Source organism: Equus quagga, chromosome 13 (assembly GCF_021613505.1).
Source record: "Equus quagga isolate Etosha38 chromosome 13, UCLA_HA_Equagga_1.0, whole genome shotgun sequence".
NCBI lineage: Eukaryota > Metazoa > Chordata > Mammalia > Perissodactyla > Equidae > Equus > Equus quagga.
Window position 1 is genome coordinate 14,856,862 of NC_060279.1, and position 24,668 is coordinate 14,881,529.

General features: G+C 46.2%; 1 protein-coding gene across 1 annotated transcript in view; it reads left to right on the plus strand.

Annotated features, from left to right (window-relative positions):
* The first annotated feature begins 22,262 nt into the window (after positions 1–22,262).
* The window catches only part of QSOX1 (quiescin sulfhydryl oxidase 1), a 38,816-nt gene continuing 36,410 nt past the window's right edge, over positions 22,263–24,668 (plus strand). The window contains exon 1 of the mRNA XM_046681990.1: positions 22,263–22,591. Coding sequence (XP_046537946.1) covers positions 22,330–22,591 — 262 coding nt within the window. The 5' untranslated portion in view covers positions 22,263–22,329. The remainder of the gene's footprint in view (positions 22,592–24,668) is intronic.

Consider the following 24,668-nt stretch of genomic DNA (forward strand, 5'->3'; position numbering starts at 1 on the left):
CTCAGTTTGGACATTCTAGGTTTGAGATGGCAGTTACATATTCAAGTGGAAATGTGGAGTCAGATAGATGAATCTTGAACTCAAGAGTGAATTTAGGGTTGACAATAAAAATTTTGGAGCATGGGTTTGCAGATGGTATTTTAAAGGCACAAGAGTAGGTGAGATTGCTTATGGAGAAAGTGTAGGAGAGAAGGAGGAGAGCTGAGGGCTGAGGCTCAGGGCTTCTAAAGTGAAAGGTCATGGGATGATGAAGAGCAGGAAAGCAGACTGAGAAGGAGGTGCTGGTGAGGTCGGAGGAGAGCAAGGAGAGTGTGGTAGGCCTAACAGTGGACTCCAAAGAGATCCACACCCTAATGCACAGAAACCACATGACCTGATGTAGCAAAAGGGACTTTGCACATGCAATTAAGGTTAAGGACCTTGAGATGAAGAGATTATCTTGGATTATCTGAGTAGGCCCAAACTAACCATTTGTCTTTACAAATGGAAAAGGAAGGTAGAAGAGGGGGTCAGAGAGACATGATGATGGAAGAGGCAGAAGAGATTTGAAGCATGAGAGGGGCTTGACCCACCATGGCAGCCTTTGAAGATGGAGAAGCCAAGGTATGTGGTGGCCTCCAGAAGCTGGGAACCGGCCCTCAGCCAACAGTTGGCAAAGACATAGAACCTCAGTCCTACAACTGCAAGGACTGGATTCTGCCAACCACCTGAATGACGGAGGAAACAGTTTCTCTCCTAGAGCCTCCAGGAGGGAAGACAGCTCTGCCAGCACCTTGATTTTGGCCAGTGGGACTTCTGACCTACAGAACTGTAAGATAATAAATTTGCATTGTTTTAAGACAAGTAGGTTTGTGATCATTTGTTACTGCAGCAATAGGAAATGAAAACATGTGGTTTCAACTAAAAGCCAAAAGAAGAAAGTGTTTCGAGAAAGAGGGAGCCCTGAGTGAGTCAAAGGCCGCGTGCAGTTGACTACGAGGAAGACAGGTGAGCACTGGATGGGCAGCACGGGCTTGTCATTAACCTGACGAGCTGTTTCAGCAGAGTGGTGAGGTCAGAAACCAGACTGGAGCGGGTTGAGGAATAAAGGGCGGTGTGAGGAAGTGGAAGCGGTGAATATAGACGCCTCTGTTGTCAAGTTTGGTTGTGAAGAGAAGGAAGGAAATGGGACCATGTCGGGGAAGGATGTATGGTCATCCAGGAATTTTGTTTTATTGGTTTTAGTGGGAGCCAGAGAACATGTTTGTTTGCTGAAGGAAGAGATCTGGTAGAGAGGCTTGCAAGGGGAGGTGGAAGGGATCTAGAGGAAAGTCCTTGAGTGATAAAAGAGCCCCAACCCGGAGCAAAAGCAGGAGTGGTATTGATGGAGGAAGGAGCTGGAAGGAAGACAAAGAAGATGAGCACAGGTGCAAGGGGTCATAGTCTCATGGTGGGAGGAAAAGGAGTTCCTGACTGATGGCTTCTGGTTTGTCATCAAAATGACTGAAGTGAGGTCTCACATGAGGATATGCTGAGAGGGAGGCTCGTTGGAGGTTTGAGGAGAGAGAAGAAGATTTAAAATAGTTTATTTTAGAAGGCGGGAAGCCACCTGACTACACAAGTGGCGCAGCATTGCTCCAGGCAGCAAGTGGCCTTTGCCGTCTCTTTCTTCTCTCCCTGGCGCTGGGACTGTGAGTGGTCCGTTGGGTCCAGGTTGGGCTGCGGAGTATCTCACTTACTAGACATACAATTGGAACAACTTTCTTAGCCTGCCTGAGCCTCAGTTTCTTCAGCTTCATCATTTTAATCATGCTGGCCCCCCCTACTTCCATCAAGCGAGCCAGCGTGTGCCCAAGTGCTTCTCGGACTGTCCAGCCCTGTCCAAGTGTGTTCTTTCCTTATGGGTGAGTCCATCTTATGACACCCGGCCACGGAAGGTGGAGATTCCCCAAAGGCTGGAGATGAGTGTAGAGGAAGGTGTCTGCCTGGTAGCAGCCTCTGCATTCTGAGATCACTCGCTCCCAAAGCGTGAGCAATTCCTTCCACCTCCACCCAGACCCAGGAGGCCTGAAAAACTCAGGCTTGAGTTTGCTCTCCTGATACCTGCAGCAAAGGGAGTAAAAACTCTCTGTTGGGGCTTGCTCTCCATGGGAGCTCCTCCAGCCATGTCTGCAGCTGTCATCAGGCTGGTCCTGCCCTGCCACTGGCTGACTGTCTGCTCTCTGGGGCTGCCCCAGAGTGGCAATAAGTCTTCCAACCCAGGTTCCCTGCGAAAGTCTCTGGAGGTTTAGAGAAGGGCTACTTTACAAAAATCAGATAAATAAGTCTCGTTGTGACCAAAGAGAGGGAGCATTCTGCCCATGGAAAGCAGGGGTCAGATACAGGTCAGCTGAGGACCTGTGAATGCAAATCAGGTCTAATTGACTCCCAGCTCAGGTTTTCTTCCGCCACATCACAGTGCCTCCCTGGATCCAGCAAGCCTGGCTGCTTCCCAGGAAAGGGCAGAGGAGGAAGGAGCCAGCACTTGCAGAGTGCTTGCAGACCAGGGCTTGGGAAGGAGCCAGCACTTACAGAGTGCTTGCAGACCAGGGCTCGGGATTCTTCTCCGGCCCTCTTTACAGGAGAGCCGAGGGAAAGGTGCACCTCTGGACGGCCTGGAGTCTCCCCTGGTGACAGGGACAGACACTGTTTGGTGATTAACCTCTGGCAACCGGAGGTCTGTAGGAAGCGGGTAAGCTCTGGCGTGGAAGCCACGCCAAGTTCAAGATTTGAAACCTGTCACTGAAGACAGAAGGACCGGGAAAGTAATGCTAGGGCTAGACACCATGGTCTCTTCTCCAAACATCTTCTCTACTCCTCTCCCCAGGCCCCTAATGCCACAAAAAGGATTTTTCCCCAGAATGGGAAGCAGGAGAGAAAAGAAAATTATCAGGGTAATGAAGATGGAATAGAACTCCCTCACATCTCACAAAAACGTTCAAATGGCGGAGGAGAAAGACAAATAAAAGAAAGTGGATAAGGGATATACGGAGAAATAAGGAAATAGCCCCTCTAATACGTCTTATCAAAAAACTTCACTTCTGTTGTTTGTGCCCTTGTTCTATTTCTCGATGACACGAGCAGTTATGTGGCAGCTCTGTGGACCTGTTCCATTGTCCAAGGCCAAGGTTCCCAGAAGGAGCTCTCTAGAGCAGAATGTCGAGCCCAGAACTTTTCTCTGGCATAAGGTTTTGTGTTAGAATTTTTTTTTTTAAGATTTTATTTTTTTCCTTTTTCTCCCCAAAGCCCCCCAGTACATAGTTGTATATTCTTCGTTGTGGGTCCTTCTAGTTGTGGCATGTGGGACGCCACCTGAGCGTGGTTTGATGAGCAGTGCCATGTCCGCACCCAGGATTTGAACCAACGAAACACTGGGCCGCCTGCAGCGGAGCGCGCAAACTTAACCGCTCTGCCACAGGGCCAGCCCCTGTGTTAGAATTTTAATAAATAAATAGGAAGAGAGGGAATGCACTGATAATGTTTATGATTATTATTATTTTTAAAGATTGGCACCTGAGCTAACAACTGTTGCCAATCTTTTTGTTTGTTTGTTTTTCCCCCCAAATCCCCCCTGTACATGTTGTATATTTTAGTTGTGGGTCCTTCTAGTTGTGGCATGTGGGACGCTGCCTCACCATGGCCTGATGAGTGGTGCCATGTCTGCGCCCAGGATCCGAACCCGTGAAACCCTGGGCCGCCGAAGCGGAGTGTGGGAGCTTAACCACTGGGCCACAGGGCCAGCCCTACTGTTTTTTATTTTATATTCACAGTGGAATCCCTGGTAGAAGGTGTTGGTACCCTTTCAAAAAAAAAGTTTGAACACTTGTATATAGTTGTGGTCATATAAATTGGCACAATAATTTTGGAAAGTACAGTGTGTATCATGAATCATAAAATTGTTTATATATTTGACCTTTTTGAGAAAAACTTTTTGAGAAAAGAGATACAAACACTGAAGACATGCATAAGTGTTTATGACTATGAAACGTCAAAAGCAACCACAGTATTCAATGTTGTGGGAATAACTGAGTAAATTGTTATCCATTTACATGATGGAACATTATACGGCCACTATAATTAGTGGTGTGCTGGAGCCAGCCCATACTGACTTGAAAGAGTCAAATGTGTGCATTCTTTCCTACTCCACATTCGGTGATGTCATGTCAGTAGTGCGAAATCAGCCATGGTGGGAGTATTCCCACCAGGGAAATTAGCAATGCTACCAAGAAGGGCTCACCCCCACCCCCAGAGAGCAAGCTATTAAACATTCCCCGTCATGGCATTGGCTATAATGCCATGTGGAAGGGGGCACAAAGTTGTATGTGTACCATTGTCATAGCAAAGTTAAAGTTGGATATGAATAAAAATAAGAAATGGAAGGGAATATGGACAAATCGAGAAAAGATAATAGTGGATAAATTATTTCTTGTGTTTTGAGTTCTGTTTGTTGCTATGGTCTTATTTATATAAAAACAAATTTAAAAATTTTAAAGCTGGACTTCTGTTTTCCACTGTGACCAAGCAAGCTCCTGTGGACTGACCTTCTCACAGGGAAGAAGTCTAATCTCTAGAGAAACACACACACAAAGGAACTGCACTCAGGCATTGGAGAGTAGAAAAGGGAGGCAGATCCTGGAGGAGAGTCAACACTGGGAAGAGAGAAACAATATGGAATAAAGTACCCCGTTTTATGGCATTTAGCCTCAGGGTAGGCTGCACTTGGTGCTGTGTGCAGAGCAGCCAAAACTTTGATAGGAAACCAGCAATATTTTCTGGCCTGAAGAACCAGAGGACAGAGTTCAGGGCATGAAAAGCCACTGAAAAATGTGGGAAGAATTCCAGAAGAGAGAGTCAAAGAGGGGGAGTCCTAAGTTCTGTGTATAAACTCTGCCCAAATCTCTGGCTGACCCCTGAACCACGCGTGTGTGGTGCAGAGTCAGATCAGCTCAGCTGGAGCAGGAAGACATGAACTGATTTTGAGCTGCTTCCCAAGAGACAGTTTGTAACTTGTCTAGCTAAGTTGATTGCTTGCTAAAATTAAACTAAACCAAAAAAATCAAGTATTTGGAGGAATACAGCCGAATCCAGAGTCTCCACAGCATAATATTCACAACATCTGGGAGACAACCGAAAATTACTTGCTATATGAAGAGACAGGAAGATGTAACTTACTCTCAATGGCAAATGACCACAAAATGAGTAAGATGCTGGAATCAGAAAATAAGACTTATAGCAGCTATATATCTATGCCCAATGATGCAAGGAAAAATATGCTTGCAATAAATAGAAAAGTAGGAAATCTCAGAAGAAAAATAGAAATCATAAACTTGAAATTCTAGAAATAAAAATTACAATCTATGAAATAAATTAAATTATAATATCTAAAATTAAAAATTATGGAATCAGCTAAACAGCAGAATAGAGATGACTGAAGAAAAATTCAATGACTCGAAGATAGATCAATAGAAATTAATCTAAGAACAAAGAAGAAAAACCAATTTTTTAAAAAATCAGAGAAATGGGGCTGGCCCTTGGCCAAATGGTTAAGTTGGCACACTCTGCTTCGGCCACCCAGGGTTTCACCAGTTCAAATCCTGGGTGCAAACATGGCACCACTCATCAAGCCATGCTGAGGCAGCATCCCACATGCCACAACTGGAAGGACCCACAACTAAAAATACACAACTCTGTACCAGGGGGCTTTGGGAAGAAAAAGGAAAAATAAAATCTTTAAAAATCAGAGAAAAATTTCAGAGACCTGTGGAACCTGGGGGAGATGTATATAATATAATTGGAGTCACAGAAGGAGAAGAATGAGAGAATGGAGCAGAAGAAATATTTGAAGAAATAATGGTTGAAACTTCCCCAAATATGGTGAAATATATAAATGTACAGATTCAAGAAGCTCAGTGAACCTGAGGAAGGGTAAATATGAAGAAAACCATGCCTAGGCACATCAAATCAAACTGTTGAGAAGCAAAGAGAAAGAGAAAGCAGTCAGAGAAAAACAACACATTACATACAGGGGAACAATGATATGAATGACTGCTAACTGCTCATCAGAAGCCATGGAAACATCTTTAAAGTGCTGAAAGGAAAAAAAATCAATTCTGTATCTAGTACAAACATCCTTCAAGAATGAAGGCAAATGAAGACAATTTCAGATAGAATAAAATTAAGAAAACTCATGCCAGTTGAGCGTTACTTCAAGAAATGATCAAGTTCTTCATGCTAAAGGAAAATAACACCAGATTGACACTCAGCTCTTCGAGAAGGAATGAAGAGCATTGGAAATGGTAACTACTGAGATAAATAGAAAAGATTATTTTTTCCTCCTAATTTCTTTAAAATACGTATGACTATCTGATGCAAAAAAATAACATTTTTCTCATGGGTTTTATAATATAAGTAGAAATAATTAATACATATGACAACTATAATATAAAGCAGGAGATGGCAAAATTTTCCGTAAAGGGCGAGATGGTAAATATTTTAGATATGAAGGCCATAGGGTCTGTGTCATAAGTACTCAACTCTGCATTGTAGTGCAGAAGCAGGCAGAGACAAAACGTAAAGGAATGGGTGTGGCTATATTCCAAATAAACTTTGTGTACCAAAATAGGTAGCAGGCTGAATTTGGCCCACTAACCATAGGTTTGCTGCCCCTGATACAAAGGACAGAGGCAGTGGGGTGGCAAATAGACCTTTACAATGGCAAAGTTTCTGCATTTTATGCGAAGCGGTACAATATTAACTCTAAGGAGAGGATGATAAGTCAGTGTCTCTCAATAGTGGCCCTATTGACATTTTCAGCCAGATCGTTCTTTGTTGCAGGGGCCTGTCCTGAGCATTGTAGGATGTTGAGCAGCATCCCTGGTCTCAACCCGCTAAATGTCAGTAGTACCCTTCTCCCTACTTGTGGCGGTCAGAAATGTCTCCAACATTGCCAACTGTCCCCTGGGGGCAAATGCCTCCCCGTTAAGTACCAAGGCCCTAAATCTACCACTAAAAATTGCAAACAGGTATAGCTAAAAAGTCAATAGATAAATTAAAATGGAATTCTAGGAACATTCAAGTAGTCCAGAAGGAGTCAGGAAAGGGAGAGGAACAAACAGAGGAAAAACAGAAAGTAAATAATAAAATGATACATATAAATCCAACCATATCAATATTACTTTGTGTATTAATGACCTAAACACTCCAATTAAAAGGCAGAGATTGTGAGAATGAATAAAAAGCAAGACCCAAGTCCACGCTGTCTCAGAGACCCACTTTCTACATGAGGACACAAATAACTGGAAAGTAAGCGGACGGAAGACATAACGATGTAAACGGTAACATGAGAAGAGTGTAGAGGGTATATCAGTAATGGACAAAATAGAATTCAAGATTAAAAAGTATTACTAAAGATAAAAAGGGACATTTTGGAATGTATAGATAAAAAAGAAGCCATAAATGTGTATGTTCTTAATGACAGAGTCTCGAAATGCATGAAGCAAAAGTCGACAGGAGAAAGGAATAGACACTTCCACAATCACAGTGGGAGATTTTTAATCTCTCTTGCTCTCAGCAATTGATAGAACTCGACCAAAAGTCAGTAAAGATAAGAGGGCTGAACAACACTATCAGCCGCCTTGACCCAACTGATCAGAAGACCACACCCAGCAAGCGTTGGACGCGTGTTCCTTTAAATTGTGTGTGGCGTGTTCACCAAGAGAGACCACATGCAGGAGCATAACATAAATCTCAACAAATTTAAAATGACTGAAACTGTACAAAGTTCAAATATGAGCTCGATGAAATTAAATTAGAAATCAATAACACTAAGACATTTAGGAAAAATCCCAAACATTTAGAAAATAAACAACACACTTCTAAATAGTTCATGGTCACAGAAAATATCATGAGGAAAATTAGAATAAAAATTTTTCAAGCCAGGCTAGGGGGCAATAGATCTGAACACGGAATTAATTAGAAGTTCCGGGAAGGGGCTCCTTGCCACGGCGACGTTGCTAAGCTGGGGGAAAGATATGGCAGCCGGGAGGAAGGGGGCTCCAAAGAGGCGGGTCAGGACAGGTTCTCCAGAGAGAACATTCTAACTGAGGAGATAGAGAATCGCATAAATAAATCACAAGTGTTGTGTGTTGAATTGTGCCTCCTCAAAAAGATGTTGCAGTCCTAACCCCCGGTACCTCAGAATGTGACCTTGTTTGGAGACAGTGTTTACAGAGGTGGTCAAGTTCAGACGAGGTTGTTAGGGTGGGCCTTAATCCAACCCGCCTGTGTCCTCATCACAACGGGACACCTGGACACGGAGACAGAGGCACGGAGAGAAGATGGTATGAAGAGACAGGGAGAAGACAGTCATGTTCATGCCAGGGAACGTCTGGGGCCACCGGAAACTAGGAGACAGGCCCGGAATGGATTCTCCCGCACAGCCTCGGGAGCCGACCCTGAGGACACTTTGATTTTGGACATCTAGCCTCCAGAACGGAGACAATCAATCTGTATCGTAAGTCACCCCGTTCGTGGTACTTTGTTACGGCAACCCCAGGGAATGACTACAGTGAGTGAGGGCGGGAGCATTTGGGACTCTCCTTCTCGGACTCACTAGACGTAGCCACAGGAGGAGCAGACCAGGCAGGAGGAACGGCGAGAGCAAAGGCCTGTGGCAGGAGCCAGCGCGGTGTCATCCCGTAGGCGTTCCAGAAATAGCTTCCAGGCCGCTGAGCTTTTCTGGGTCTTGAGAAAATGTCTGCTGTTCCGGGGGGCGAGGCGGGGAGTAGGGGGAGATTGGTTCCAAAATCAAAAACAAACCTGCAAATTAATGTTAATAAATGTTTACCTAAATGATATAAATGTAATCGTATCTTCATTGCTTGTTAACTTAATCGTAAAAGCTGCTTTACATTTGGTTAGACTTTCTCGCTTTGTAATAATTCCTCAGTATGCACAATAATTACTGAGAAGTCATACCCACTATAAAATAAAGGAATTACTTATACATAAGTCTAAACATTGCTTTTAAAGCTTTTATTCTGAAATATATATATATATATATATATTCAAAGATGTTGGTGCATTTAAGTACAGTCGATATGCCTACAAAATTAATGCCACTTAGGGCCAATGACAGTATTAAAACCACCTCAGTGGGCACAGGGCTGCGGCATGGCCGGTGAGGGGTCGAGCACAGGATGGAGAGATGGGGTCTGAGAGGCGGCACTGCCTTTAGGCCGTGGGGCAGAATGTGGGTTTTCTGTGTGGTTGGGAAGTCACCGGAAGGTTTAAGCAGGGAATGGGGTACTCCGGGAAAGGGTGCCGAGGAGTGAGACCAGGAAGAAGTCTGCAACTGACCGGCCAGGATGGCCTCTCTGCCTGTGTCCAGGAGAGCTGCAGGTCTGGGACTGGGGGACAGAACTCTTTGCTAAGTGACAGTGCAGCAGAAGCATCAAGCCCCTCCCCGGGCCTAGTTGCAGTCGACTCAACCCGTCAGCTCTGAGCTCAGAAAAGTTTCTGGGACGCCTTCTCTCCTGTTGCACTCATCATGCTCCATAGTTCTCCTTCATTACCTTTTCTCACTTTAAAATTATATATTTATTTGTGCAATTCTTTGATCAGCATCTCTTCCTCTAAACTGTAAACTCCTCGAGAGCAAGGACCATGTCTTATGTTCACCACCAGGGGCAGATTCAAGTTTTGTGGGGGCTGAAGATTTTATCATTGTTGGGGGGAGTCCTCTTTAAGAAAATAAATATACAATTATAAATATAAAATTAACTATAAATGAATATTCATTTAGAGTGAGAATAGAAAGTGCCACAGATTCCTAGAGCTTAGGAGATTTAGGTCCCTTCTGAGAGCTCACTTAGACAATTTAGTAGAAATACGTTCATAGAAATGTTTCCTGATGGTCATGAGTCTTCCTCTACCTACGTAGAACACTCAACAGCAACCAGCAATCACCAGGCTGTGCAAGAGAGGCGCCTGAAGCTTCATCTTTGTTAACTGCTCAGTACGTCCATCTCTATTCAGCACCATAGTCCCAGCACCTAGCACCACCCTGGCTATACAGCAGATGCTCAATGACTCATGGCTGCTCTGATGATACCATTATCTTTTTTCTTACTGCCATTTGAGCATCAGCTGGGATATGCAAAGACGAGAGAAGAGAAGAGAGATCCCATCTCATACAACCGGTGAATGGGCAAGGGAGACCATCACAAGAGTGATCACTTTGAAGACAAGAATGATATAAACAAGTTGCCAGAGAGGACTGGCAGATAGGTAGCTTGTTTCAGATGGTAAGGCAAAGTTGGGAAGAGGAGACCACGAAGATCAGCTAGGAAAATTCAGGCTCACCAAGTGGCTGACAGGGCATTTTCTGTTTCCAGGAAAGTACAGTAGCAGATAATGCATTCAAACGCCCCTTCTAGACCAGAGCCGACAGTGCCCAGCTGCAGATGAGGCAGGGCCAACCACCAAACTGCAGAGCTTGGCAATAGGGAGATAGGGTAGCTGCATCTGGGCACAGCCAATCCAGAAAGCCCCTGTGTCCAACAGAAGCATCCTCTCCAGGGTCTGGGCAGGAGGGTGGAAACCAGGGCTGAAGGGGCATGGCTGAACCATGGACAACAGCACGGAGCAAGTGAGGTCCATGAAGAAGGAGGGGTGGAGCCTCAAGAAATCCTTCAGGGTGTCTGCTGATGACCACGCCATCATAAAGTAAGATGAGACAGGGGCCGGCCAGGTGGCGTAGTGGTTAAGTTCACACACTTCGCTTAGGTGGCCTGAGCTTCATGGGTTTGGATCCTGGGTGTAGACCTACACACCACTAATCAAGCCACGCTGTGGCAGTGCCCTGCATACAAACTAGAGGAAGACTGGCACAGATGTTAGCTCAGGGACAATCTGCTTCACCAAAATTAATTAATTAATTAATTAAAATAAAATGAGACATCTGGATGCTGATGTGGTCATCTGAGAACATAAAAACACTCAATATTTCGTTTGGGCAATTCATCCAATAAGCATTAGTGCCTGCTGGGTAGACGAGGCAAATTCTTGCAAGATATTCTTTCTCCTCTATGTATGTTTCTCCCCCTTTTTGTACCCAAGAGGCTTGAATGGAGTTTACCTGGACACCTGAAAATCTCTGGTGTTCAAGACACATTTTGACATAGGTATTGTGACCTCCAGATGTACTCAGACCTCAGCCTTTCCTACTATTTTAAAAAAACAACTGTCAGTCAAGCCCTGCTAGCCTGGGCACTGTGCAGACTCACATTCTCCTGTTTGATCTGCACACTTGTGCCTTCTGGTGGTGGTCATCATCTGCTTTGGTCTGCGTGGCCCCTTCTGACCTCTGCCCCTGATAACAGTACTCCTTTTACTTTGGAAAAATGCTCCTTTCTTACTCCAAACATGTAGTTCTTGTTGGCACTGCCAGTTACCGTGTTCATACTGCTACCTATAGGAACAAGCCCTTTGCCTGGGATGAGCCAATGGTTATACCCCATCTCCTTGATCATAGTGATTGATGTAGGATGGACACATAACCCAAGCCTGGCCAGAGTTTTTCCCCAGTATTTTTAAAACCAGGGTCAGGAGAGAAGTTTGGTTGTTTCTTTTTTTTGCTGAGAAAGATTCACCCTGAGCTAACATCCATTGCCAATCTTCCTCTTGCTTGAGGAAGATTCACCCTGAGCTAACATCTGTGCCAATCTTCCTCTATTTCGTGTGTGGGTCGCTACCACAGTATGGCCACTGACAAGTGGTGTAGGTCCACGCCCAAGAACCAAACCCCTGGCTGCCGAAGTGGAGTCACCAAACTTAACCCACTAGGCCACGGGCCGGCCCCAGGAAGAGAACTTTTGTCTTCTCCCTCTGATCTCAAAGATGAAAGCATACAACCAGAGTTCTAGACTTTTGGAGGCAGCCAGGCTGAGGGAATCAAGCCAATGTACAGAGACTAGAAGGGCAGAGAGAAAGATGGTGTCATGGAGGCTCTGAGGCCAGGTATGGCTTTGCGCTATCCTTGACTGGGCTCTTTGAGGCAATCAATTCCACTTTCCTGCTTCAGTTAGTTAAGTTTAGGATTCTGTTGAGTGTAACCAAGAGTCTTTTTAAGGTGCTCTTTTAATCAGACAAAACTCAGAATCTCAGGCAGCCCCTTGAGCTGACCAAGAGGCTCAGATCCTGTTCCTCTGAGTTTTGACATCCCTTTGAAATTCTCTTGCTTCCTCTAGAGTTACCCCCACCACTCTGGCTCCAGTTCATAGCTCTGTACTAAATATCTGTCTCAACACTGCTAAGATAGGCTGGAATCTTCAAAGACTTGACTGAAAAAGAGCTGCTGAGGGCTAACAGCAAGCAAACAAATCAGATGAGGTCATCAGTGTACAGAACGGACACGATTACGGAGCGGACGTCTTCAGAGAGCTCGTGGCAGGGCCTGCGGGCCTCGTCTCCTGCACGAGCTATCTTGAAATTGCTTCATTCCTGAAGCATGTGGCAAAGGTTTCAGCAATCCGGCCTGGATCCCCTGCTTCCTAGCTGTGAGCTGACTCCTGAAAGAGCATTGTTTAAAAAATTAGCTAACTTTAAAACTAAAAGGTAGCAAACCAAATTGACTTCTAGATGCAATGCAATCCCAGTCAAAATCTCAGGAGGCTTTTTTAAATTTTAGAATTGACAAACTGATTCTAAAGTTCATTTAGATATGCAAAGAACTAGAATAGGAAAACAATTTTGAAAAAGAAAAACCAAATTACAGGGTTTCTTCTAGTTGATTTAAAGAATTCCTATAGCAATTCTTCAACAAGTTAAACATAGGGTTACCATAGGACCCAGCAATTCTACTCCTAGGAGCATACTCAAGAGAAGAGAAAATACATGTTCAAACAAGAAATTTGTACATGAATGTTCATAGCAGCATTATTCATACTAGCCCAAAGGTGGAAACAACCCAAATGTCCATCAAATAATGAATGGATAAGCTAAAAGTAGTATATCCAGTCAACTGAATACCATTTGGCCATATAAAGGAATGAAGTAATATGCACTACAATATGGGTGAACTTTGAAAACATCATGCTAAGTGAAAGAAGCCAGACACGAAAGGCCACATATTGTATGATTCTGTTTCTAAGAAATGTCCAGAATAAGCAAATCCATAGAGACAGAGAGTAGATGAGTGGTTGCCAGTGGCTGGGGAAAGGGGCCATGGGGAGTGACTGCTAATTGGCATAGAGGTCCTTTTGGGGGAGATGATACAGTTCTGCAATTAGATAGTGGTGATGGTTGCACAACTTTGTGAATATACTAAAAACCACTGAATTCTATACCTTAAAAGGATGAATTTTATGGCATATTAATTTTATCTCAATGAAAAAAGACTTACTATAAAGCTACAGTAATAAGGCAGTACAGTGTTGGTGTAAGGATATACCAATCCTTATATATATATATATATATATATATATATATATATCTTTACATAGAAACATATATTTTAATGGAACAGATCTCGAGTCCAGAAATAGACCCACATATATGTGGTAAACTGACTTTTGAAAAAGCTACCAAGGTAATTCAGTAAGGAAAAGATAATCTTCTCCACAAATGTTGCAAAAACAACCAGATATTTGTATGGGGAAAAAATGAGCTCTGACCCTTGAACTTATACAGAAAAACTAACTCGTAATGGATGAAAGATCTAAATGTAAAAGTTAAAACTATAAAATTTCTAGAAGAAAACATACAAGAAAATCTTTGTGACCTGGGGTAAGGAAAAATTTCTTAGGATACAAAAAGCACAAACCGCAAAAAAAATTGATAAATTAGACTTCATAAAAATGAAAAACTTCTGCTCATCAAGAGACACCATTAAGAAAATGAATAGGCAAGCTATTTACCAATAGAAAATGTTTGCAAGGTGTATATCTGACAAAGGATTTGCATCTAATGTATATATATATATATACACACACACATATATATACATACAGAACTCTTACACTCAGTAACAAGTCAACCCAATCTTTAAAAAGGAGCAAAACATGGGGCCGGCCCCGTGGCCGCGTGGTTAAATTCGCACGTTCTGCTTTGACGACCTGGGGTTTCGCGGGTTTGGATCCTGGGCACGGACGTGGCACCACTCGCCAGGCCACGCTGAGGCAGCATCCCACATGCCACAACTAGAAGGACCCACAACTAAAAATATACACCTATGTACCAGGGGGCTTTGGGGAGAAAAAGGAAAAAAATAAAATCTTTAAAAAAAAAAAAGGAGCAAAACATTTCAATAGATACTTCACACACAAAAAAGATTTAAGAATAGTCATGAAAAGATGTCCAAACATTAGTTATTAGGGAAATGCAAATTAAAACCAAAATGAGATGCTATTACCCACCTACCAGAATGGCTAACATTAAAAAAGACTGATACAACCAAATATTGGCAAGGATGTATTGTACAACCTGCACTCTCAGACATCGTTGGTGGGAATATAAAATGGTACAACCACTTTGAAAAAAGGTCTGACAACTTCTAATACTAAATATACACCAACTCGATGACCCAGAAATTCCGCTCCTAATGGACTCGTAAGTGCCCAGGGGCGCTCTATGGGGAGGCAGAAGTGCTCTCTATTTTGATTAAACTGTTGGTTATATAGCTATACACATTTCTCAAAACACATTGAAATGTGCGCTTAAAATGAGTGCATTTTATTGTATGTAAATTATACCTCAATAAAGTTGATTTTTAAAAAGTAATACATGAGCATGAACATGCTTTCAAAGAAAACAGGGTCATAAAATAAAAACTTTCCTTCCCACCACGGCCTCTCAAGAGGTAACACAACAAGTAATGCTGGTAAGTTAATCAGAGGTTTTCTATAAATTTAGACTTGCATTTATTTAAGAATAATGCATAGATAAGCATGTATGTCTTTGAAATATTTACAAAAATGTGATCATATGATACATATTGTCTTATCACTTGCTTTTTTCACTGTAAAATATCTTGGACATCTTTCTGTGTCATTAATATAAGTCCACCTCACTATTTTTAATGGCTGTGTGACAGGAAAAAGAAAAGAAACCCCTGACAGCTAGATCTGGCCCAGTGTTATCAGCTAGGCCTCAGACATTTAAATTTCCAGTTTTAACATGTGCATTAAGTTTATTTGTACATAGGGACATCCTCAGGGTGGCTTATAAGTCACTAAGAACAGGGCCCTATGATTCACCCTAAATATAAGACCCAGGGTGGCCTCCCCAGTGGCCCTGCCTGAGAGATAGTCCTGTAGACATTTGCACACATTTATCTGTGAGATATATTTATAGACACAAAGTCACAGATATAGTCAAAGAATATGTACTTGAGCCATTTTCACTAGCACTGCTGAATTTGGAGGGCATGGTCTTAAGCCCACCACTCAGGAGCTCCCTCCAGGACACCCTGGAGGGCAGTGCAGATCTGTGGTTAAGCATGAGCTTTGAAGACACAGAGACCTTGTGTTAAAATCTAGGGGCTGGCCCAGGGGTGTAGCGGTTAAGTTTGTGCGCTCTGCTTTGACAGCCTGGGGTTCTCAGGTTCTGATCCCAGGCACAGACATAGCACCACTTGTCAAGCCACACTGTGGCAGCATCCACGTTAAATAGAGGAAGATTGGTACAGACGTTAGCCCAGTGACAATCTTCCTCAAGGAAAAAGAGGGAGATTGGCAACAGATGTTAGCTCAGGGCCAATCTTCCTCACACACACACACACACACCCACACACAAATCTACCTCTGCTCTCTTAACACCCTTACAGCTGTGTGACCTTGGGCAGGTTATTTAGCTCTCTACGCCTCAATAACCATGTCTGTAAAATGGAGATCACAACATTACGGGATTGTTCTGAGGATTAAGTGAGACAAAACACGTAGAACACCCAAGGTTGACAAGTGGAATTCCACTCCAACGCATCCCCACAGGAGAGCAAACCACAGGAGCATGCTCCCAGCTTCTCTCTGGCCCTCATTCACCTCCCTCTCACTGGGGGGAGGACGAGTGACTTGGTTGGTGAGTTTAGAAAAAGGACTCCCAAGTGTGGCTCAGCCCCTGCTTGTTCCTCCTTAGAGAGGGGACACAAGGGTATTACTCACTGACACACACCCCCATTCCCCTGCCCCAAACCCCTTTACTTAGCACAGGCTCAGCCTGCAGTAAACCCTGAGTCATTCCAAAATTCGGGAATATTCCTGTTAGCTTTCTGCTGAGATCCAGGAGGGTCACGGTCCCCCTGCACAGTTCACCGAGGGCCTTCTCTCTCCACGATTTGCACCCCAGATCGGAGAAAACGTCTTTCTGCAGCTGGGTAATGGGCACAAGAAACGCCCTCGCTCTGACAGCAAGACCCGGCCCCCATACCCAGGTCTGGCCTCGCCTTTACACATTCAACAACAAGTCAACCACATCAACTCCTTTTTGTGATTTTTATGGGCCAGCAAAATTTCCAAACTATTTCAGGGACCAAATAGGGTGTGAACTTTTAATTTTTGCATTAAGGATAATTTTTCATTTTTTTTTTGATAGACTTTATTTTTTAGAGCAGTTTTAGGTTCACAGCAAAGTTGAGCAGGAAGTACAGAGTTCTCAGAAACCCCCGGTCCCCACACGTGCCTCCCCCACCATCAACATCCTGCTCCAGAGGACACATTTGTTACACCTGTGAACCTACCTTGATGCGTCATAATCACCCTAAGTCCATAGTTTACTTAGGGTTCACTCTTGGTGTTGTACATTCTCTGGGTTTTGACAAATGTATAATGACATGGATCCACCACTACAGTATCATACAGAAGAGTTTCACTGTGCTCTTTCTAGTCATGCCTTAATCATTTCATTTTTAAAAGAAACATTTAAGAAAACAGGAAAAATATAATTTCAAAATAGAAAATTGCTTTTCCCCCGTGGGTTGGAACTAGAGTAGTCTGAGGACTGGCAGAACCACAGCTGAGTAAGACACGATGACCCCAGCACTCACAGATGAGAACTCAGCATTTAAAATGACCTCTGTGCCCATTTTACAGATGAGGAAACTGAAGCTCAGGGAAGTGGAGGCAGTTGCCAAGGATTGAGACCCAAGTATCCTAACTCTCAAGACCGAGCGCTCGTCTACCACACCCCAGGATTTTCCAAGAGAGTTCCGAAACTCGGCCTTGCGGAAGAAGGAGGGTGTCCCCATTCTAGCCAGTTGACTGCCCTCTTCCAACTTGTCCCTGCTCCTACCACCCCTCTCCTTCCACACACACGCACCGTGCAGCTTCTGACACAGACTGACATCATCATACTTGTCTTCTCTTCAGGTACATTCTGAGAACGCTCTCATTATAAACAAAGAAGTTCATAAATTCTCTCCTTTCACAGGAACACTGTTATACTTTATAGTTATATGCACTTATCTGTTATACAAAAACTGTGGGATACACCCTTAAGTCATAGCAGGAAATATTTTAAATGAGGTCATCTACTCCAGAAGCCTAAAGCTCCTGGAATAAATCTTCGTGCAGTATCACAAAGTTGGCAAGGTGCCCAGAAGCCTACTATGGGGAGGACTGGGTACCTCCACCCAGCAAGTCAGCAACGTGGCCTTCTTGCCTTTGACTTCAGGCCTCACTTGATGACTTGCAGGTTCCCAAGAGTCCTCATCTCGAACATTGGCCAGAGAGGCCAAACAACAAGGCCTTGAGTGTATAAACCTTATGTCTACATTCCACTTGAAATAATTAGCTTATCTTTGTGTGTGGGGGGGCGGGTGGGGGATGGGGGTTGAGGGGGTGAGATGCCTATTCCCTTTGAATTGCCAGCAAGTGACCTGGAGACCGGGGAAGCTCTACCTGAACACAGGGTTCTGCCCCAAATATCGCCTTCACAGATGTCCCCTTCTCAAGACTTCAACAGCTATGTTGAAAGCCTGACAAAATCGGACTCTACCACTACCGTGCTGTGTGGCCTTGAGCAAGTCCCTTCACTTTTCTGGGCCTCAGTCTCCTCTACAGGTAAAGAATAAGGCAGTTGGACTAAGTGTGAACAGGAAAGACCGAGGAGCTTGGGAAGCAACTGCGTAGCAGCCCTGTTCGCGGGCTTTCTCTCTCCGGTGGCCGGGCAGACTTCTAGCCCCCCACTCCCACCCAAGAGACTCACAGAGGGACCATCAGGGGTTTTCGTGTTTTCCATTCACATTCTGAAGGCCTTAAAGGGCCCAAGTGTAGGGATCCTGTACTAGGTACCATATTCTCCACTCTCCAACCTGCCTTTTATCTTGGTAGCCAACTTCTATGGATTGTAATCGGGCACCCTCACCCTCTGGCTTTGATTTGGTTTGGCCAATGGGAGACACTGGCAAGACACAGGAGGACAGGAGGAGAGAGAGGTGGAAGTGAGGCTTTCCCGGGGCCTCCGGCTCCCCTTCCCGCTTCCCTGAGTTGCTGGCATGATGGCTTCCTTCAGTTACAGCTCCAGGTGGGTGGCCCCTCTCCCTGACTTCAGCTCTCGGTGGTTTTCATCACATTTCCTTCCCCTCGGCTCCTCCAGCGGAGGCATGCCAAAAGGACTTCCTGCTGTTGTCAGTCAGTAGGGACCTCTCATCTCTTGTCAGTTCCCTTCACCCTGCACACACCTCTGTAAGAGTCCTCCCAATTAAACCCTCTTCAGCAAACCCTTCGAATGTGCCTTCTCTTTCCTGCCATACCTAACGGATACAGACTTTTACTACCGCTCCTCCGACCGTCAGAATTGGTACTCTAACTGACCCCAGTTATGGAAAGGTTCATCTGGAAGGCCAAGAGGCGAGTTTTGAAGGTATAAAGCAACACTTCCTGTTGCTGGGCACTTGCCTTCCAGCTGAACACACCCTCTCTGATCCTGAACGCAAATGAGTAAGTGGAAAGTCATCTAATGCTCTGCTACCTGTGACATATTTTACCAAGCCCTATTCAGTTGCTCATCATATTATCTGTATTGGTGTATAAGCTGCATTCCTCTCACCATCCATCTCATTTTTGGTTGACGGACTCCCAGATTCCCTCTCTTTTATTCACACACAACACATGAATGATTCACAAGTGGGAAAGTCAACAGGGCTCCTTCAGCCTCAGTCTCCTCATCTGTACAAATGGGACAATAACGCTATCAACGTCATAGAGTTGGCGTGAGGATTAAATGAGTAACATCTGTAAGTGCTTAGCACAGCAGGTGCACAGTATTAGCTAATACTATTAGTATTCTCTCCCATCTGCTCGTCTTGACTCACTTTCCTACAGCTTGAATGTGGGAAGGAGAACAGGGCACCTGGGCAGGGATGCCGAAGCCCCTCCCACTTTCAATGCTTTCCTCAGCACCCTTCCCCCTCCACACCCCACCCGGGAGGAGATTTCCTTCTCTGCCACCTTTTCATCCCAGCACTCCTGGAAGGGCAAGCAGGGCGAGTTGTGATTCTTATGTTTTCTGCTCTTGGTTCTAGACCAGTGGTTTTCAAATGGTGGCCTCGGAGCCCCGGGCTCCCAGGAAGCCCCACAGACCATTGGAAGTGGACTTGCTCTAGGTCACACCCTTCAGCTTGCTTTTTTTCTGTTTAAGCTTCCTTTCAAGAGTCTTTTAAACAAAGGCTTCCACGACTTAAAAACGTTGAAAATCCCTATTCTGAGGTATTGAGGGCCCAGATTTTACAACTCTTGGTCCTAATTCCTTTGGCCCCATTGCCAAGAAACTTTCTCTACTCCATTCAAACAGTTTGTATTCTTTTCCATCTCTGATGCTCTGAAAGAGACATGTGAACAAGCCAATCTGTGTATGCTCACCTGGGGAGTCTTTCCCAGGCAGTCAGCATGTTCAGCAGACATTTCTTCCTTAATTCCCAGGCCCCCGGGGAGGAGAACTACAACCCAGTTTAACAAAAGAGACATCTGAAGGCACTTGACTTTTACTGGCGCCCGATCCGGGCGCTGGAGTAATTCCAACACTTGGAATCCAAGGTTAGGATAGGGGATCACCTATCCTGATGACCCTGGGCCAGGCCTGGTCCCAGCGGCTTCTGGGAGTGAGGGAAGTGGGGTAGTAGAAGCTGACTCCCAAGGAGGAGTACCCAGCATCTGGAATTGGCTGGGCGAGTTGGGGAGGCACTAACACTCCACCTGATCAATAAATAATTTATACAGTTCCAGACTTTGGGCACAAAGAATATGAACACTTGAAGGGAGCACAAGGCCCCACCTCCAGATCTCTGCCTGGAATGCTCTTATCCCAGATGGCCACAAGCCTCCCTCCCATACTTCATTTGGGTCTTTGGCTCAAATGTTACCTTGTTAGAAATGCGTTAAGACTGGGGCAAGAGGAGCCCCTATCTTGGCCTCTGAGCTCTCTAGGCCTCTTCTGGCCACGCCCCTTTCCACAGAGCAAGAAGCCCATGGGCCAAGGGAATGTGCCCACCCCAAAAACCTGCTCTTCACCCCTTCTTAGATCATACTGTGAGTACCTGAGACCCTGGAACTCACGGCCCCGACAGCACCAGGCCAGCTTCTGGGGACTGTCCTGGCCTTTCCCAAGGTCTATCCTCTTGAGGAACCCAGGAGCAGCTATCTGCAGGAGGTGTGGAATGAGCTCAGATGTGCAGACCGGGACGTTACAGGTACGGGCACGAGACCCCTTGAAGTATGGGAAAGAGCTGGAGTGCAAAGAGCAGGGGAAGGTCAAGGGCCAGGGACCAGTTCCCCCTAAGCCACCTCATTCCAGTGCACATCTCAGGGGAGTCCAAGAACTCTAAACTTAAATTTGGCCTTCCAGATTATTATGAAGGTACACTTGTCAAGATGAAAGGATGGGAATTTTACATAACAGTTTAACTTGGTTTATAATTTTTTTAAATATGTAGACATACGATATGCGGGCCTCCATTTGTACTATTGACCTTGGCCCTGGAAATACTAGTGGCGGGCTCATCCCTGACCACCCTAAAATAAAACAGCCCTTCCTCTGTCACTCTGTTCTTACCATATTGTATATTTCTTCATAGCATTTATCACCATCAGACCTACACTTACTGTGTATCATCTCTCTGTCCCTATCCCCACCAGGATGTAAGTTCCATGACTGCAGAGTCTTGGTTTTGTTTACTGCCTGATTCTTAGGACCTAGAGCAGCACATGGCACAAAGGAAACACTCCATAAATGTTGAATGAATAATGAATCTAGTCTCAGGTGGCTTACAGGCTAACCCAGTAAAGACAAAGGAAAAAGATCATTTGTGATAACGCTCTGCAGAGCGCCTTCTCCCTTCAAAATAACTCAGCACTGGAACTACGAAAGCTGACCAGGGAAAATTAACCATTAACGTCTTAGTACACACAAACACAAGATTAGTTATCAGGTTACTTGTGAGAGGAACATTGGAGTACGGAAAGCTGTGAGCAGGCTGGAGAGTTAGACGGCGGGGACCTGGGCCGCTGCAAGAGTCAACTGGAGGAATCTCCCTAAAAACCTTATGAGGGTGGCCAGACCTGTGTGCTGAGGAAACCCTGATTCCACCCCAACGCCCCGCCAATCCAGCCCGGCCTAAGGTGGGGTGCAGGCCTCATGGATGATTAGGAAGCCCTCAAATAGTTTTCTTCAGATGGTCACAGGCTTTAGGGGGTGTGGGCACCTCTGATCTCTGTGGGGTCATGGTGGTCCCAGACTCAGAGACTGTCCTACCACGGGTCCCTCTTCTCTCCCACCTGCTTCTAACTCAGGACGTCTTATGGATTGGGTGGGATCGCTGTAACTTTCCTGGAACAGCATATGTTGGTCCAATCTATTCCAACGGACTCCTTTTCCGTTGAATACCGGACTGCGTGAAGCCAAATGACCTCCCCGAGGCCCCAGCAGCTACAGGAACGTGAGTCCGGGGTCCGAGCTTATGCCTCGCAGACGCCCCACTCCTTCCATGGGGAGGTGGGAGCTCCAAGGCCTGGGCTGCGCTCCTCGCCTCCTGCGGCCGGAGGCGGGAACCCGGCTGGCGCAGCTCTGAGGCCTCGGCGGACCGTGATGGGGGCGCTCCCCGCAGGTCCCGAGCTCCGGGGCCCAACTCCGGCCCCCGAGGGCTTCCAGGCCCACCTGCCAGCAGGCGGGACGGCGAAGGGGGCGGGGCCGGGCTGCGGGGGCGGGGCATGAGGGGCGGGGCCACATGGCTCCTCCTCCTGGACCCAGGCAGGAGGCGCCGCGGCGCCGCCCGGCACCAACTCGTCTGAAACTTGCGCGCAGCGGTGGGCGCAGCCGCCAAGGATGGGGTGGTACGGCCGTTGCTCCGGGCGGTCGCCGTTGCTGCTGCTGCTGCTGTTGCTGCTGGCGGTGGCCGGCGCTGCCGCGGCCCCGCGCTCGGCGCTCTACTCGCCCTCCGACCCGCTGACGCTGCTGCGGGCGGACACGCTGCGCGGCGCCGTGCTGGGCTCCCGCAGCGCCTGGGCCGTGGAGTTCTTCGCCTCCTGGTGCGGCCACTGCATCGCTTTCGCCCCGACGTGGAAGGCGCTGGCCGACGACGTCAAAGGTGAGAAGCCGGGGGCAGGGGGCGAGGCCCGGTCCCCTGGTCCTACCCGGGCGGGCCCCCATCCGACCCAGGCGGAGGGCCCCTCCCACGCGGCCCCCTGGCCATCCCCTCCGCCTACCTCTTCTCTGCCCCTCCCACTTCCCTCCAGTTTCACATCCCTCAACTCCATTTTTGGCTCCCGCTCCTCCCTGTGTTTTTCCTTTTGGGCGGTGTCCCGAGCTTCACTCCCCTCCTCGCTGCCCCAGGTCCTCTGCTGGCTTGCTGGCCCCATCCCTGCGACGACGTCTTTGTTCCTCCTCAGCTGACACCTTAGGGCTTCCTCTAGTCCAGTCTTGTGGCATTCCCTTTCGCCTCGCTCAAGGACCCGTGTCGCCTTCCTGCCAAGTTCCCCAGCTTCTGGGATCAGTGCTGGGGAGAAAAGGAACTGACACTTATTCTGCACCCCGCCCCCCGAGCCCACCTCTTTCCCCACCCCTCGGCTAGTTGACCCAACTGGTACCTAGGCTTCCTTTCTCAGCTTTACCTTTGAGGCAGTGTTTTCCTATCTCGGTTCTAGGCCTCTCCTGACCTGCTGCCTCCAACTAGTTAGCTTTGGGGTCACATCCTCCTCTTTTCCCCTTGTCCATGCACCCTCTCAGATCCTTCTGTTTTAACCCTATGAGCCCAGAGGCCTGACTGAAGGCAGCCTCTTGGGGGGGGGGGGGTGCGCGTGGCCCTTGGTCCACGTTTCCGTTCACTGACCTAACCACTAATACCGTATTTCCTTGATTCTAAGAGTCCCCTCAATTGTGAGACACATCATTCATTTACTAACAGCCTGAGGGATAGAGGGGTGAGAAGACCACTAAATGTATAGAGATTTAAAGGTGTACTCTATTATAGAAATGTTAACATTTTTAAAGACTTAGAGCTGAGGAAATATGGTAATAGTAGTAATTAGTGTTTACTGAGTGCTTACTATATGCCAGACACCTTCCTGAGTGAGTACTTGACAGATATTATCTCAGTTTCCTTTCCACAGTTTAAAGATCCCTTTGGTGTCACACCTCTGCCAGCCCAGATAGTGGGTGTTTGCAGGGGCCGGAGTGGTGTTGTGGTAGTGATTTGCTTCTGAGTATGGTGCTGGGGCCCTAGCAGGGCTTCTCACCTGAAATGGTTGCTGAAGGAGGACTGTGGGCATCTTAGGGAATAGGCCTCTTTCTGGAGAGAGGAGAGCTAGAACCATTGTTCGCCTGTGCTGTTGGTATTTCTAGACAAACTCTACTGTTTGTGGTAGAATAGCGCATTTGCAGGTGTTGGTCTTCAAACTCAGGCTCCCTCTTTCCTTGAGCAGCTTGCACAGTGGTTACTGAAGTGGCTAGATGGAAAGATATATACATCTCTTAGCCATATGGCCCTGGAAAGTTATTTTTAAACATAATTGATAAACCATTTTACATGTACACACTCACCTGTGTGCCTCTCTGCTTCCGTCACCTGAATGTGTCATTTCTCAGTGGCTCTTCACACTATTTCAGTGATGTCAACACATCTGGTCAGGGCAGGAGGGAGGAAGAACGTTGAACATGGAATTGAAACGCCCAAAGGGACGTTAGGTGTTCAGGGGACATTGTGGGCCTAAACATCATAAAAATTTCTAGGTTGGTTTCCACTTTGAGGCTAGAAGAGGTCTTTAGTGGCCACAGATGGACTCAACGGGGAAGATGCTTATATCTTGAGGGTGCTGGCGGGAAGAATTAGCTTCCAGCTGACTCATGTGTGTGGCCTCTTGCAACCCAGACTTTTCCAATGAATCGTAATCCAGATACTGACCCAGCCTGCCCTTGGAGGAGGGCTGCCACTTCCCAAAGGGCTCTTCTCCCCAGTGCATGGAGTGACAGTCTTTCCTTAAAGAAAAGCAGAAACAAAACTGACCTCAGAAAGGAAAATGGAAGCATCAGTGTCTGTGGAGATGAGTCTCAGTCGATGGGAGGAGAGAGATTTAGGTGGAAAGTGGACGTCTCCTATGACGGTCAGGGTGAGGCAGTCCCCTAAGCAAGACCAGGTTGGGTGAGGGCACTGGCCGAGTCTGGTGTTG